General features: G+C 53.5%; 8 protein-coding genes across 8 annotated transcripts; 4 read left to right on the forward strand and 4 right to left on the reverse strand.

Moving 5' to 3' along the window:
- Positions 1-990, reverse strand: AB675_9456 (uncharacterized protein; the record flags this gene model as incomplete). Its single annotated transcript, XM_018149990.1, has 1 exon — positions 1-990. The coding sequence occupies one exon, from the start codon at positions 988-990 to the stop codon at positions 1-3; it is 990 nt and encodes a 329-aa protein (XP_018002279.1).
- A 60-nt stretch (positions 991-1,050) lies between these two features.
- On the forward strand, positions 1,051-2,661 carry AB675_9457 (uncharacterized protein; the record flags this gene model as incomplete). The annotated part of the gene is made up of 1 exon (XM_018149991.1): positions 1,051-2,661. The coding sequence occupies one exon, from the start codon at positions 1,051-1,053 to the stop codon at positions 2,659-2,661; it is 1,611 nt and encodes a 536-aa protein (XP_018002272.1).
- Positions 2,662-3,576: 915 nt separating this feature from the next.
- On the reverse strand, positions 3,577-5,751 carry AB675_9458 (Transcriptional activator protein acu-15; the record flags this gene model as incomplete). Its single annotated transcript, XM_018149992.1, has 4 exons — positions 3,577-3,882; positions 3,930-5,394; positions 5,444-5,550; positions 5,602-5,751. The coding sequence occupies 4 exons, from the start codon at positions 5,749-5,751 to the stop codon at positions 3,577-3,579; spliced, it is 2,028 nt and encodes a 675-aa protein (XP_018002258.1).
- Positions 5,752-6,257: 506 nt separating this feature from the next.
- Positions 6,258-6,746, forward strand: AB675_9459 (uncharacterized protein; the record flags this gene model as incomplete). Its single annotated transcript, XM_018149993.1, has 1 exon — positions 6,258-6,746. One exon carries the CDS (start codon positions 6,258-6,260, stop codon positions 6,744-6,746), a length of 489 nt encoding a protein of 162 aa, XP_018002311.1.
- A 488-nt stretch (positions 6,747-7,234) lies between these two features.
- On the forward strand, positions 7,235-8,052 carry AB675_9460 ((S)-1-Phenylethanol dehydrogenase; the record flags this gene model as incomplete). The annotated part of the gene is made up of 2 exons (XM_018149995.1): positions 7,235-7,828; positions 7,873-8,052. 2 exons carry the CDS (start codon positions 7,235-7,237, stop codon positions 8,050-8,052), a joined length of 774 nt encoding a protein of 257 aa, XP_018002252.1.
- A 320-nt stretch (positions 8,053-8,372) lies between these two features.
- Positions 8,373-9,102, reverse strand: AB675_9461 (uncharacterized protein; the record flags this gene model as incomplete). Its single annotated transcript, XM_018149996.1, has 2 exons — positions 8,373-8,699; positions 8,749-9,102. The coding sequence occupies 2 exons, from the start codon at positions 9,100-9,102 to the stop codon at positions 8,373-8,375; spliced, it is 681 nt and encodes a 226-aa protein (XP_018002276.1).
- Positions 9,103-9,824: 722 nt separating this feature from the next.
- On the forward strand, positions 9,825-11,659 carry AB675_9462 (Sugar transporter STL1; the record flags this gene model as incomplete). The annotated part of the gene is made up of 8 exons (XM_018149997.1): positions 9,825-9,918; positions 9,963-10,172; positions 10,223-10,284; positions 10,333-10,469; positions 10,516-10,565; positions 10,612-11,215; positions 11,264-11,340; positions 11,388-11,659. The coding sequence occupies 8 exons, from the start codon at positions 9,825-9,827 to the stop codon at positions 11,657-11,659; spliced, it is 1,506 nt and encodes a 501-aa protein (XP_018002357.1).
- A 1,101-nt stretch (positions 11,660-12,760) lies between these two features.
- AB675_9463 (Alpha-glucosides permease MPH3) lies at positions 12,761-14,548 on the reverse strand (the record flags this gene model as incomplete). Its single annotated transcript, XM_018149998.1, has 4 exons — positions 12,761-13,341; positions 13,387-13,724; positions 13,768-14,258; positions 14,303-14,548. The coding sequence occupies 4 exons, from the start codon at positions 14,546-14,548 to the stop codon at positions 12,761-12,763; spliced, it is 1,656 nt and encodes a 551-aa protein (XP_018002390.1).
- Between the last annotated feature and the right edge of the window lie 847 nt (positions 14,549-15,395).

Below are 15,395 nucleotides of genomic sequence, written 5' to 3' on the forward strand. Positions count from 1 at the left end.
TCACCTTGACAAGCGACAAATGAACCAAGCACCCGGGCCATCCATCACAAGCGCATGTTCATGCCTGCCCGTAACTTCAACAACGACCACTTTTACGCCGACTTGTAGCAGCTCCGTCTCATCCTCGACCATGTCCACCACCGCAGACTCTAGCATAAGCTCGATCGCGGTAGATATCACGACTTCAAGCTCCATGAGCGAGACTGCGACGAGCTTCTCCTTCATCGATGATACATCGTCAATAACATCGTCGTCAACCGAGGCTTCAACGAGCTCGTCTTCCACCGAGGATACATCTTCAACCAAGTTGTCTACTGTCGAGGCTTCGACAACATCGTCGTCCACCGAGGACATATCCTCAACAACAACATCTGATTTCGAGGCTTCGACGTCCCTGTCGACTACCGAGGCTTCGACAAGCTCTGCTTCCACGGAGGATACATCTTCAGCAACACCGTCATCTACCGAGGCTTCGACAACACCGTTCTCCACTGAGGCTTCAACGACATCCTCATTTACGAGTGACATAACACCGATGACCACATCTACGACAGAGAGTTCGACCACATCGGAATCCGCAAGCTCGACAGAGTTGTCTTCGTCCAGTAGCAGCGAGCTGATAACTACATCAAGCGCCATCTCCACTGAAGTCATAATCGATCCAATCAACATCGGAACCTCATCCAGTGCATCTACTTCCGACAACGGGATCGCGGAGAGCTCTTCAAGCAGCCTCACCTCAAGTGACGTTGTGACGTCCTCTTCAAGCAGCCCAGCTTCGAGTGATGTTACGACGTCCACTTCAAGCAGCGAGTCGCTTGTGACGGAAAGCTCTTCGAGCAGCGATATCTCGAGTGACATTACGACGTCTGCTTCAAGCAGCGACTCACTTACTACGTTGACAACGACGATCAGCTCCACCAACGAGCCTGTCACGTCTTCTGATTCGACAGTAAGCAGTTCTGATCTCTCTTCCGCTAGCTCTTCCATTGGAGACGTCACCACGACAACGTCTACAAGCACATCTAGTTTCGCCTCCCCAAGTGCGACATGTCCAGCATGTGGTCTATCGAGTCTATCGACGGCAGTGATGGAAGAACATACAGTCGCACTTTCGCCGGCTGCGGCAAATATGGCGCTTCATACCAGAGAACCTCGATCTATGATGCATCCGTGTCTGACTGCGACGCTATCCGCCGATGCGCTTCCGAGGCAACGTCTTCTGATGGTTCTTTCCGCATTTTTTTGAACGCAGTCGATTACAATCCTCCGCAATGGCACTGCGACTTCTCCAGCGACAGCTTTGACGGACCATATCAGGACTATCCTGGCATTCGAGGCTTTTACAACTATGTCGCCAATGCTGCAATAACAACGTCAAGCACAGCTGCTCCGAGCATAGAGCCCGTTCTGACAACCACCACTGAAGTCATATCGAGCAGCTTCACATCCACAACAAGCTTGTCTTCCGATCTTCCACCGTTCTTTAGCACCTCGCCTACTCAACTTACGGTCACAACATCGCAAAGCTTCACGCTACCAGAGCCTGGAACAACTACAGAGTCATACACAACATCGGAGTCTACTATCACTAGCATGTCTCCCTCTGCCACGATTGATTTAACGTCAGAAACGACAAGTGATTCTTCGACAGAAGCAATGACCAGTGCTTCCTTCACGACTTTCAGTACTGGTGAACTGTCTTCCACAGTATCGGAGTCAACGACGACTAGTTTCTACACATCAATTACAATTGACTCAACCTTGCAATCAACAACCAGCTTCTCCACGGAATCGACAACCGATCTAAGCTTGACATCTTCCAGCACTAGCGACCCGTCTTCCCTAACATCGGAGTCGTCCACAACTAGTCTCTCTCCATCAATCACAATCGACCCCGCTTTGCAGTCAACAAGTGCGTCTTCGACAGAATCGACAACGAGCTTTCTCTCCATAAGCTCCAGCACTGGCGAGTCGTCTTGCGCTGCATCTTGTGGCAGCTCATCTTCTACCACGGCCTCCACTGGTGATTCCTCTACAACCTCTGGCAGTAGTTCACTGGCCACCACTCAGAGCACTACTTCTTCCGTTCCAAGCACATTCGCCACCAGTGTCTCGTCTTCCACCTCCAGCAGCTCCAGAACGTCAAGCACGACTTCAGCAGCTTCATGCCCGACAAAGACCAACATTCTCAGCAACAAGGGCTTCGAAACCTTTAACCCCAACAACGGACGAAGCCCGCCTTGGACGTCATCGGTCTCGAGTGGCAGCATCAGCGTCTCGAACGTCGAATACACCGACAGAAATCCAACTCATACTGGAAGACGTCAGATACTGGTTCGGTCAAAAGCCAGTGCTGAAACCGCAAAAATATCTCAACAAGTCAACGTGTGTCCTGGTATCGCCTATACCTTTAGTGCTTGGGTCCGTCGGCCAAGTAAGAAAGCACAGTGTGTCGTGTCCTTCAATTTGGGCTCCCAATTTCTTGGAGCCACTATGACAGGCATCTCTTCGACTGCATACGAACACATTCAACTGTTTGTTGCGCCTTCGACGGCGGCCCAGCAGAAGTTGACAATATCGGTCACATGCTACGGCGATGCTGATAAGAACGGGAACAGGGATCTCTATCTCGACGATATCTCACTAAAGACAAGATGATTGAGAGCTAATTGATGGATTGCTATACCGTGGGCAGGCTATCACCGGGCGTGTTGAGAAGGACTATTTTCGGGCAGATTTCTTCCTTGGGTACTATTTTAATCAGACTTTTTTCTTTTCACTTCTCGTATGACACCCTCGAGATGGATTGAATGGCGTATGCAGTGCACAGGCCTGTCCTGTCAATCTTACTTGACAATCGTTGGAACGCAAGATTAGTGACAGGCTGCATGGGATAGCAGAGTGGTAGGCTGGCCGAGCTTTTATTCAAATCGCCACGTGGAAGCCAAAGTTGGATCAGATCCGAGGCTTGTGGACGCACACAGATGGCCGCCCTATCGAGAATACAATCTCGGTGTATATGACCTTGGCTGAAAGACCGGATCTCTCAGTCTTGTCCTAGCCAGCCCAAGAGACTCTCCATTACCAGCAGCTCCGAGGTACTCCCGATGCGGAACTGCGCTCCATCGGACTCCAAGGTCGGCGCCCGAAATGGAAGAACTTGGCACCTGGCGCAAACCATCGGTCCGCCCCTCCCAGCCGACCGCGACTTACTACCCTGCAACAAAGGCAATTACCGCATCAATGGGTGCCAGCGAAGCTGCTATCGTCGCTGCACGGGTCGGGTAATGCAACCTAATTTCACTCATCCGGCCTTGTCTTCTGTCCAGGATCGAGGAAACCACAGTGGTAGGCGATGGGCCAGGTCGATATCTGCTGGCGCCGGGGACGCGGCTAGACCACATCTACAGCTGCAATCTCAGCGCTTTCTGAATACTCTACAGCACGGGCTGCCTACCAAAGCATCGACCCGTTGGCTGATTCGTCCTTTTCGTGGCACAGATGTGACCGCACGTCGAATGCATATCTGCGAAGATCGCTGAGGACTCTTGCGAGTCGCCGAAAGAGCAGCTTTCATGGCTCGTGCAAGTCAAAGCTATACGATTCATTGTTGTCGTTGATCCAGCTCTCCACATCATATTCTGAGGACTGGAAGTCGTACTGACGAGTTGCATCGAAAGCCCTTTCGCTACCGGGGGAGAATCCGGACAGCAGATGATCCAGCATACCGAACGATTCCAGCACATCGTCAGCACCTGCCGAAGGGACATCTCGTAGAGTCCGCCGTTGATCAGACTGCTGCGCGGCCTTCTGCGCCTTGAATCGTTCCAGTAACCGCCTGGCTCGTTGTGCGGCGCCTCCGGCGAATCCAGACATCTCCTGATGTTGGGCAAAAACCAGACAGCAGAATCCAGCAGATGTGCAACAGTGTCCGAGAATTCGCTACCGAGATCCAGTTGCCGGATCGCTCGCTCGCTAAGCGCATATAACAGGAGTGTGATGGTCGCATTCCAGAGATAACCAAGCACGCCAAACACAGCAGCCTGCAGTATGCCACTACCACCTCGATTCACGGACGCGGTGATCGTCTCGATCAGTTCGCACGCCAGGTGAACGCACTTGGTAGCCGGCACAGTGGCCTCGATTGGCACCTGTTCCTTGTTGAGTGTGACCAGCTTCAGGAATCCTCGATGGTACAGTATGCGCATATTCAGGTACCGAAGTCGAATGAGGAGACCATGCGGTTCCCTGGACCATTCACATTCCCGATACCAAGTCTCATACCAACCGCACAAGCCTTCATCCGAGAGCTTAACGGCTTCGATGCGCTCTGCGACTCGAACATGCTGAAGTGACAAAGAGTAGACTTGCTCATACACTTCCCAGGCAATGGCAGAGAGCTGCCTCAGATACTCAACGTACTGCAAATCGATGGATGAAAAGCCTTGAGAAAAGCGCCTCATGTCGAGTTCCCGCGGCTGTATGGCGCTGGGCCGTCCAGAAATGGCGGCAAGTTCTGTCTCATATGCAAACAGACACCACCAAGAAGCAGTCCAGCCGTCGGTTTCCGCTGCGTAATGCTCGGAAGAGTCGCTGTCTCGATGCAGTCCAATCGCATAGGCGGTCCTTATTGATGCTCCCAAGACTGTGTACGCTTCATGTAGTCTCTGCTGGTTGTATAGCCAAAGGTACGCCAACAAAAAGCTGTTCACAACGGACATATCGCCACCACTGAACGGAGCCCACGCCAGCATCGCCTTGGCCAGACCGAAGCATTCTTCTCCATGCTGTGATTGTAATGCCCTCGATCTTACGCGAACATCCGGATCGGCAGTGCTGCACTGGTGACCAAGTGCCAGGACCATGCACAATACCGCAACCCAGTGCTCGTATCCGTTCCCTTCTGTAGGCAGGCCTTTCCAGAAGTCGTTATACCGCTTCATGAAGTGGGCGCGGTTCAGGATCGGGTATATTCGGTGTGCTGTTTGGTAGAAGACAGCAAGGTACTCGTCTGCAATCTCCTTGGGTGGGAGTGATGACTGGGCAACTTTCGCAAATGTAAGGTCACGCGGAGATTCAAGCCACAACCGTGCTCTGTCGGTACCACCATCGGACGAAGCTGCTGCCGGCGAATCCTGTTCGGAGCTCTCCAGGGCATCGATAATAGCATTTGCCGATGAAGGTCCGTAGAACTCTGGTGCGCCTGTTGTCATGGAAAGGCCGTCCACACCCTGCAGAAGAATCGACATCCACTCGTCCGTGGGCGCATTCGTGCCGTCGATGGATGATGCGCTGGGCTTTTCATCGCCTGGGGTAGGTTGTGGTTTTGTCTCTGATGTCTGCAAGCCCGCTTTGGCATGTCGAAGCTCTTCCTCGAGCTGGGCAATTCTGCTGCGCGACCGTAAGCTGCAACGTCACAACACTATGCGCCGCGACTCACCAGACCGCCTTAGCGAGCGTGAGCTTATGAGAGCCCACACGCCCGCCCTCGTACTCACACTTGAACGCCTGCTCACGGCATGTTGCACAAGGCTTCAGCCCATCGCACTGCAGCAGCGTTCGTCAGAGCTGGTCAAGTCGCCGACAGCATCAACGCACCTTGCGGCGCAGAGAGCGGCATCGTGAGCATGCTTGCTCAATCTTGCTTCTCCTGCGTGACGTAGTAGCTGTGAAGAACGTAGTCGGTAAGGGTGCTCCATGATTCTCGCCCGGCGAGTAATTCGGTCTGATGGGCTTCGGGCCTGACATTGGGTGTCACCACAGGCCCTCCATCACCATACAAGAGACAGGAAGAGTGCCGTGGCCTCGCGCTGTCGAACAATCATGATGGTAGACTTGTGCGTTCGATGAGCAGTCCAGTTTTTCTCTTGATCTAGATTTGGAAAGGACAAGCGCCCACGCCCCACCGGCAACACCCCGCATCGCGTCACCTTGTCTGCTCGCCTTTCTCCCACGCCCGCGCGACAACGGGCACAGCGACTTGCCCGCATCCGACGCGTCGCCTTAGAAGACACATTTATCCGCCGCCATACTTCTGCCCATGGCTGACCAATAGGCTGGACTGGGTGCTACATCGTGATGGCTTCCATGGTTCCTTTCGGATCGAACACGTGAAACAGCACTACAACTTCCGAGGAGGCCTCATAAACCACCCGAGACCTCCAAGAAACTTCTCGCTATTTCGCAGCCCTAAATGTTGAACCCGGGACACACTTACAGTCTTTCCGCCACGAGTGACGGTGATCGAATTCAACATGACCCAACGATCTCCCGCAGACCAGTACAAGTTCAAGAACCAAGACTCGCAACCAGACGCTCCTGTGAATGTACTGCGAAACTTCTTGAAGGCATGGGACGACTCGGCGGATGAGAAGGAGACCTACCTGAACTACATCCAGCCCGATGCAGTGTTACTGTTCGGCGGCCCTCACACAGGCAGAAAGGAGTGGAAAGCCGCAAGAGACGGGCTGATACATCAACACAATGGCCCAATCCTGAGATCTCAGCACTTCCTCGAGACTGTCTTCGTGTATGACATGCAGCCAGAGACTGGAAGAGCATGGGAGATTGTTGGCACAGCGGACGTCAGGTACGACATTGTGGATGGGAACGAGGTGTGGACGAGAGCAGCAACCTGGTGTCGAATTGTTGAAGCAGGAGAAGAACGCCTGATCGAGAGATACGAAGTCTTCATGGACGGAACGAAATTGTTTGAGGCTCTTGGAAAGCTCAACAAGTCATAAACAAACGTCATACCCACAATTATATTCACCCGCTTTGCAGTGCACAATGCCTGCACATTGATACGATGTACAAGCGCCTCGAAGAGCGAAGCTCTCCATAAGACGAATCTCGAGATCTATTGTCGTCCAAAGGATTCGCAGCCTGGTAGCCAGACATGTCGCATAAACACGCTGTGGTTCTCCTGACACGGTGTAGCCACTGAAAGTGGGCGCCCAGCAAGCTTCCCCGCGATCTCTCGGCAATCTTCCACGCCTGCACGCCCCGCACTCCGAGCCCCGTTGGAGAGCTCCTCAGGCTATTTCAGTTCCCATGGTTCCCATTCGTCGCACAAGGCATCCCCTTCCCAGCGATAACGTAAGTGCCGACAAGCCACATCCAAGCGCGCCTTTGCATATAACCCAGCGTCGAAGGTTTGGCACGCCATGATTCTCGTCGACAACGCGTCTTCAATTCACCCGCATCATTCTCGCCCTCCCGATACTACAACATGACCGCCGAAATTCCGCTGCTTCTACGGCAAGAGGGCGCCAGGATCCCTGCTGTTAAGCGGTATCGAGACAAATTTGAAAATCATGTGGTCCTCGTCACAGGTGGTGCACAAGGGATTGGTGCGGTGACAGCAGCTTCCTTCTCGTACCAAGGAGCGCATCTTGTGCTGGTAGACATGAACGAGGCCAAATTGAAGGAGACGGCCGCAAAACTGACCGCGGATGGAGCGAAAGTGATGTACCAAGTCTGCAACTTGACCGACGAGGCTGCCGTCCACAAAACAATCGAGAATGTGATCGCAGCGCTAGGAAAGATCGACGTACTTGTTCACTTGGCAGGCATCTACCCCTTCAAACTCATCCTCGATGCCACAAGTAGCGATTACCAGCGGACGATGAGTGTCAACATGGATAGCACATTCCACCTGGTCAAAGCCGTATTACCACACATGAACAAGGCTGGCTACGGGCGCATCATCACGACTACTTCTGGTGCTGCCTTACAGCCTGAAGCAGGTTTGGCAGTCTACGCGGCAGCCAAAAGTGCAGTACTACTCTTTACTCGGGCTGTAGCCATGGAAGCAGGACCTGGAGTAACCGCCAACTCGATATGTCCTTCCCTGATCTATAATGAGAGTACGATGGCGAATCCGGGCTCCGGGAGATGTTCTCAAGGGCAGTGGCACGACAAGCTGTCAAGCGTTACGGCCTGCCTACCGACGTTGCAGATATGATCTGCTTCGTGGCAAGTCCGGAGGCTGAATTTCTTACGGGGCAGAACTTCGATGTTGGAGGCGGCTTTACGCACGGCGCGTAGTGCAAGAGACGGCTATGTTAAGCCCAAAAGCAAGACATTTCCAGCCATGAAAGTGTTTATAGTTAGATACATGGCAGCCAGCCTGTCAACGGCTGTTCCAAATAGCCAAGTTCCTCTTCGGTTCTGCTATGCCGTCTGCTATGCTTCTGGGGTGGCGTGATCCGAGTACGTGTAGTATTTCGTACGTTTCGGAAGACGGAGGCCTCCTTGAACGGATTGGCACGTGTCATTTAAGTGCGTAAACTGGACCGGATTGCACCTATGTTGTGTAGTTATTCAGATCGATCGGCACGTTGACAAGACTGAATTTGACTATGCCACTACACCGCTAAGTCCTGCGTCACTGGCAGCTCCCGCTCCTCGACACGACTTTGTTGCTTCTCCTCAGCTGCAACAGGATATAGCTCCTCATTTAGACCCTTCGAATTGCCCTGCTCCCAAAGGACATCCAGAAACAGATACGAGATCTTCCAAGCTTCGTCTCCACCTTCAGTCTTTTCCTTGCGAAACGTCCAGTAATAGTATCCTCCTTCTGCGAAATTGTTTCCAATGTCGCTCGGATCAATGCCGCAGACGGCGAACAGGGCCGAGCGCGCATGAGCGACGGTATCGGATTCGAAAACAATGGTCATATTCGAAGACATATGCTAGCAGCAGAAGTCAGCAGCACTCAGCAATATCGCTTGATCGACATACAATCATCCGCTCAAATCTTGTTTCAGCATCCAAACACATCTGTGCCATAGACTCACGACCCTTGAAAACACCGAAAGGGAAAGTGACGACTGCGTCTTCCGTCATCGTGTTGGCCCATTCTTCTGATGCCGCATGATCTACCATCACCTTATCCAGTACGTAGGCGTAGTCGTTCAGAAGGTTGACTATGTCCTGACGATCCAGCATTCTTTGCAAGAGTGCAGCACTATCTGCTTTTTGGGGCTTCCCATCCTTGGTTCTCAGGCCAGTCCAGTCGCTTGAACGCGGATTGGAAGTATAGCATAGCGGATGATCCACGGGAACCATCGCTGGACTGCTCGCTTTAGTAGACATGACGTATTAGGTGGTGCTTGACGTGAAAAGTACAGACGAAGCACTTCAGGACGGGCAGCGACAGACAGAACACAGAGTACTTAGGTGGTGAGAGTGCACAGACGCCTCGCAACTGCATTGTACAGACACGTTGTTGTAGCCGCGTCCAAACGATGAAGGGTCTCCGCCCCGGGTTCTGCTCGATCCTCGCATTCCCATTGAGTCGGAACAGGCACTCCAAAAGGCGGGATGAAATTCCCCACCATCCTCCAGACTTGAGCGCGTGCTAAAGTCATGCGCAGCTCGAAAGCCTTCGAGACTTCGGGAAGAAACAATAATTTAGGCACCACGCGTACTGTGGACCAACTTCAAGCCCCAAGCTTTCCTTCAGGCATGGATGCAGGCCTATAGTGCTCGATCCGTCCGCCCCAAACCAGAACAAGTTAGGGGCCCACCGCCCTGAACCGAAGTTCGAGACTCGACGGATCTGGGCCAAGGAAAGCGCAACTGATTCATCTTTGTCCGACCAATGGGAATGGAGGGAATCGAAACCTCACGAACAACATTTTCAACGTGGGTGCTTGCCATGTGCAGTAAGACCTTCATCCGGGGTTTGACCCCATACACGACTGACCTGGAGCATTCCACACAATGTTACATATAATGTGGGAGCCCCAGGGTGGTAGAGTCGAGATCAACATCACCACATTCGAGCAAACCTCCTCAGCCCATCTCTCATCACGATGCCCTCCTCCAGGAAACCTTTCCTCGGCCTACGTGGCAACGCTCTATCATGGGCAGTCACATGTGTGTCGGGCAGCGCCTTCCTGCTTTTCGGTACGCACCCACAATATCGCCACATGCCCATGCTAACGAACCAGGCTACGACCAAGGCCTGATGGGCAGTATCATCTCAACGCCGTATTTCCTCAACGCCATCGATATCAAGTTGACCGATGCTGAGACCATCTCCACAATTGTTTCGATCTACGACATCGGCTGCATGATAGGATGTCTCATCGCGGCCGTTCTCGGTGTCAGACTTGGCCGCAAGCAAATGATCACCATCGGCCTCAGCATCATGGTTGTTGGTAAGATAACCAACCCTGGTGGGTCCTCGAGTCGTAGCTAATTCCGCCAGGCGCTATCATCCAGGCCTCCTCCTTCAGTGTTGCCCAGCTCTGCGTTGGTCGCATCATTGCTGTAAGTCCGAGTGCCGCTTCATCGCGAAGCACACACTGATAAGTCCAGGGATTCGGCAATGGGATGAACACTGGCAACGTCCCAACCTGGGTCTCCGAGCTTTCGAAAGCAGGCAGTCGAGGAAAAATGGTGGCAACACAACTCTGTATCGCCGCCTTCGGTATCGTCATTGCCTACTGGATGAAGTCAGTACCATCGCTCCAAGCTAGGTCCACGTGCTTACTGTCGCAGTTACGGCTTCTTCCACCTGACGGGTCAGATTGTGTGGCGATTTCCTGTTGGTATGGACCACACTCCCAGAAGATGGACAATTGCTGATCGTTCCAGCTTTCCAAGCCTCCTTCGCGCTCGTTGCCCTCGCATTCCTGCCCTTCCTGCCCGAAAGCCCTCGCTTCCTGCTCGCCAAAGAGCGCTATGAGGAAGCTGATGAGGTTCTCGCGGCCCTCGCCGATGCACCAATCAACGATGCTGGAGTGCAAGCCGACAAAGCCGCCATCTTGACCACCATCGCACATGAGGATGCTAAAGGCCAATTCAGCTTCCTGTCCATCATCTACGACAAGTCCGGACAGAAGATTAACATTCGCATCCTGCTGGCCATGTCCATTCAGATGCTCCAGGAGATGCCGGGCATTAACATGGTGTTCTACTACTCCTCCGTGCTCTTCATCGGCCTTGGAATCGCCGATCAGACGGCCTTGGTGCTCGGAGGCGTGACTTCTGTCTCTTTCTGGCTTGGATCTGTTCTCGGCATCTTCCTAGTCGACAAGATCGGCCGCAAGAAGCTATTGTACTCCGGATCGATCACCATGCTTATCGGCTACTGCGTGTATGCCCCAATGATCTCACATGGAGGGGATACGCAGCTTTGGGTGGCGTTTGGCGCAACTTGCTTGGTCGTTGCTGCGTGCGGCTGGAGCTGGCTTTCAGTGTAAGTTGTGCAGTTCCCACTTGACGACAGCCATCTGACCATATCCAGGCCTTGGATATACGGAGCAGAACTCCTCCCCGTCCGATATCGACACATTGGCGGTGCTCTCAATGCCTTCACGAATTGTAAGTGCTCCGTGAGGGGCCAAAGTGCTTCACTAACCCATTTTCAGGGACCTTCACCTTCGTCATCGTGAAGACTGGTCCAATCGGACTTGCCAACATCGGCTGGAAGCTGTACATCGTGTACATTGTTTTCACGTTCCTGGCACTCCCTGCAGTGTACTTCTTCTATCCGGAAACCTCAGGCCTCACCTTGGAGCAGATTGACGGACTCTTCATCAAAGACCGAGCCCACGAAGTCGACGAGATCGAAAGAGAGAGAGCAGCCAAGCATGGAGACGAGAAAGGCAGCATTATGGCGGAAGCGACGCAGCTCGCATGATGGAAAAGACATGCTGCGTTCCGGTGCAGTTGTGCCAGGGTGTCGTCGTACCCGATTGAGGGTCTGGAAATGGAGTCAATAGAACGCGCGTTGAAGAATACCAATAGCAACGAGGCATGAGGTTCCGTCATTTCATCCACATCGGGCACTGCAGGGCTTTCCTCTTCGCATACTTCACGAATGGGCAGTCGCCTTCATTGATCGACGATTGCAAAGTCCATGATAGAGTTGGAGCGGACTCAGCCCGGCGGAAAGGCGAGCCGACGGTCACCTCTGTCTCGATATTGCTGATCGGGCTGTCGGATTGCGATAGCGTTGTCTGCCCATGTTCGCCGAACCTCGTCTTTCAGATCACCAAGTGCACGGCCTTCGCCAGGCTGTCCACGTAACATTCCAGCCATGGGTTTGACCACACGCGTTCGTGTTGCCAACGTCCGCAGAGCCTGAAGCAGAAATCCATGCACAACGCGACTGACTCGTCCTTGTGGCAGAGCTGTGAGCAAGGAACTGCAAGCAGAAGGCAAACTGTCAGCTAGCAGCTGAGCATTCCGCGCGCATTGAGGATCACTGGAAGCTTTGCTGCCGTGTAGAATGATGAAGAGTCCGACAAAAGTCGGAGGGCCCCACGACTGTTCACGTGAAATTCCAAGCGCTTGGCAGGCGTGCGGCAGCAAGAGACGCGTCTAAGCTTTTCAAATCGCGCGTTTTTGGTGCCGCGGCATCAGTCGATCCGCCATAGAAGCAATCTGCTTGCATGTTCCACGCGAAGGCCGGGCAGGCGACCAGACTTGGTCTGTCTGCCGACGAGAGGCAGGTTTGAACGGCCACCCGGACTTTACGAACGCATCAGCCATCAAGCGTGGACTGGTGGCTCACCGTGACCTTTCATGACGGCGATGGCAAGCCACATCGCACGCCCAGTCAAAGCAGCTCAGCGCACGGGAACAGCACTTCCTTTGCAACAGATTGATACTCAATTTAGTACGAGCGACCGAATTTCCGATTCAAATCCATCAAAACGTCCTAGTGGCAATGCAGGATGGCCACAGCCAAGGGCAGATGCTTCCCACATGCCGTCTTTGCCCATCCATCGCAGATCGATCAGTGATCGTCGTTGATATCGACGATAGTCTTCTTCCACTTGCGAGCCTGAACCCGACGGTTGAACAGGATGTCGATCTCGCGATAAGAACGATTCTTCATCTCGGGCAACCATTGCCAAGCGGCAAGGAAGCAGAGGAAACCAGTCGCCGCCCAGACGTAGCCGCACTTGGCTCCAAGGTTGCCGCCATCCGGGTTCAGCATGTAGCTGGACAGGTAGATGCAGGGAATGTTAATTGCGTAGTAGGCGCCACGACCAACACCGGTAGTCAGAGGTCGAAGACGAATGGACGAAGTCTCGCCGATAATGACCCAAGAGGCGGGAGCAGGGCCGAGACAGAAGAGCACCGACACAATAAGACCAAGCGATGCCCGCGCCAACTGGGACGAATTGCTGTCTGCGACCGATCCCGCAATACCGATTGCGACCAGGACTGCAGTGTTGATTGCCGAACCCCAGACGTAGATGGTACGGCGACCTAGATAGGTAGTGAGGATCCAAGACAGCATGACGAAGATGGCTTGCAGTCCTGAAGTGATCAAGCCCATCGCGAAGGCAGTATCAGTGCTCATGCCAGCACCTACGCGAGTCAGCGACGTCGTCCACGAAGAAAGAGGGCACTTACGCTCGAAAAAGAACACAGCTTGGTTGGCGATGAGGTTACCGGTCAAGTTCTGGGCCGCATACACACCACATACGATCAAAGTTCGGTAGCGGTCAGTACCCTTCCACAGTTCGATCAAAGAGGGCTCCTTGTCGCTCTTCTCGAGCTCGATGGTACGCTTCATCATGGCGACGGATTCATCGAGGGTGTCGACAGCCCCAACACGACCAAGACGGCGGACAGACTTCTTTGCTTCCTCCAATCTGCCCTTGCGTACGAGCCACCATGGTGACTCAGGAGCCAGAAACATGAGTATCGCAAGAGGAGTGGGGAACAGCCATTGCAGAGCAATTGGAATTCTGGTCATGTCAGCAAAGCCTCTCCGTAATGGACGTCACACACCTGTATGCCCTCTCGCCAGGGTCCTCGTTGTAGGCATAGCAGACGCCACCAACGATGATAGCTCCAAGAGCCCAGAACATCTGCAACATCTGCGTGCAAGGTGCTCTCAGCCTCAACGGCACGATCTCAGAGCAGTATGCGGGCGAATTGGCGATAAAGATGCCCCACGGAATACCTTCGAGAAGTTGTGCACCCAGAAAAGCTCCGAGGGAGTCGCCGAAGTAGAAGATGAAGATGAATCCATTCAGAGCCATGAGGCCGCCAATTGTGGCCCACCGATAACCGATCCAGCTTGTGATAGGACCGGCAAGGAACACACCGATGAAGGCACCGACGGGACCGCCCATCTGCAAGGCCGATTGCCAGGAAGTTGTGACGAACCATTTCACCGTTCCATCGTCTTGGGTCTCGCTGTATTGGCCATAACGCTTGGTGAAGGCAGGCAGAGCGATGAAGGAGCCGGCAATGAAGACACAGTATGCTTCCATAATCTATGCGGGTCAGCGATACCAAGGTAGTCGTCCGCAAGACTTACAATCGTGCAAGACATCACAAATGCCCAACCCGAAGCAGCTGGGTACTTCCTCACCGCCTCCAGAACGCCCATGTTATGTTCCTGATTCTCAGCATCAATGGCACCTTTCCTGTCATAACCGAGCTTCTCGCTGATCTCGTAGACATCGTGGTGCTCCGCCGATGCCTTGCGAATCTCGCCCTTGGTCTCGGACTCCTGAATCTCAGGATCCTTCCCAGGTGCTTCGGAAATAACGTTGCCAGACATGTTGACGATGTTTCCTTCGAGGGACAGGAAAATGCAGAAAACAGAGAGCAAGTCTTGGGCGGTGGATGTCGCACCATAATATACTGTGTTACTCCAGACTGGCTAGGAGTATGGGGATCGCTCTGGCTAAACCGAATGAAGCGACTTTCCGTCGACCACCGGGCACGGTCATGGCTTCCCCGACTTTGATCTCCCCACCTTTCCGCACTTCGCTTGGCCCGTTTTGGCATCTTTCCGTCGTAGTAACATCCAGCGTTGCATTCGCGAACGGCTAAACAGAAATCCTGGTTGAATGTGCCGAGCGGCCGGCAATGCTCCGATGCCAAAGAAGCTTAACACTCTCGTGGTATGCATGACATGCGTTCCAGAAGGCATACCGACAAGAGCAGATCGTGTTCAGATGAGCTACCAGCGATGCCGGCTGGGCGGCAGTGAACGAATTGAATGTCATTCGTCGTGCCGTCTGCCTGTCGTTGCCGCGATCCAGCCACGCCGGTGGACCAGTGCCTTTCAACGTTCCCCTCATTTTTGACATGAGGATCAGGTGGCCACGCCGTGACCAATCAGAAAAAGGACTAGTGGCGCGCACAACAGCAACCACTCGGTGGATCGCTGTACCGAGAATGCAACGCTCCCCAGATGCAGAGAAGAACTGCGTGAGTCAAGCATCCGCATTTTGCAGCATGGTCGTCGACTGGTCGTGACGCTTTGCTCTCTACATGACTGAGGTCCCGCTGCAGTGCGTGCACCGTATGCCCGGATCCACGTGAGTGAAAGCTGCCGAGTTCCATTCAAGTTGTTCACGTGTCTGGCAGTTCTGGAGCGTTGATCGATCGTGTCAGATACA

The sequence above is a fragment of the Cyphellophora attinorum genome (assembly GCF_001299255.1).
Source record: "Cyphellophora attinorum strain CBS 131958 chromosome Unknown Contig7, whole genome shotgun sequence".
NCBI lineage: Eukaryota > Fungi > Ascomycota > Eurotiomycetes > Chaetothyriales > Cyphellophoraceae > Cyphellophora > Cyphellophora attinorum.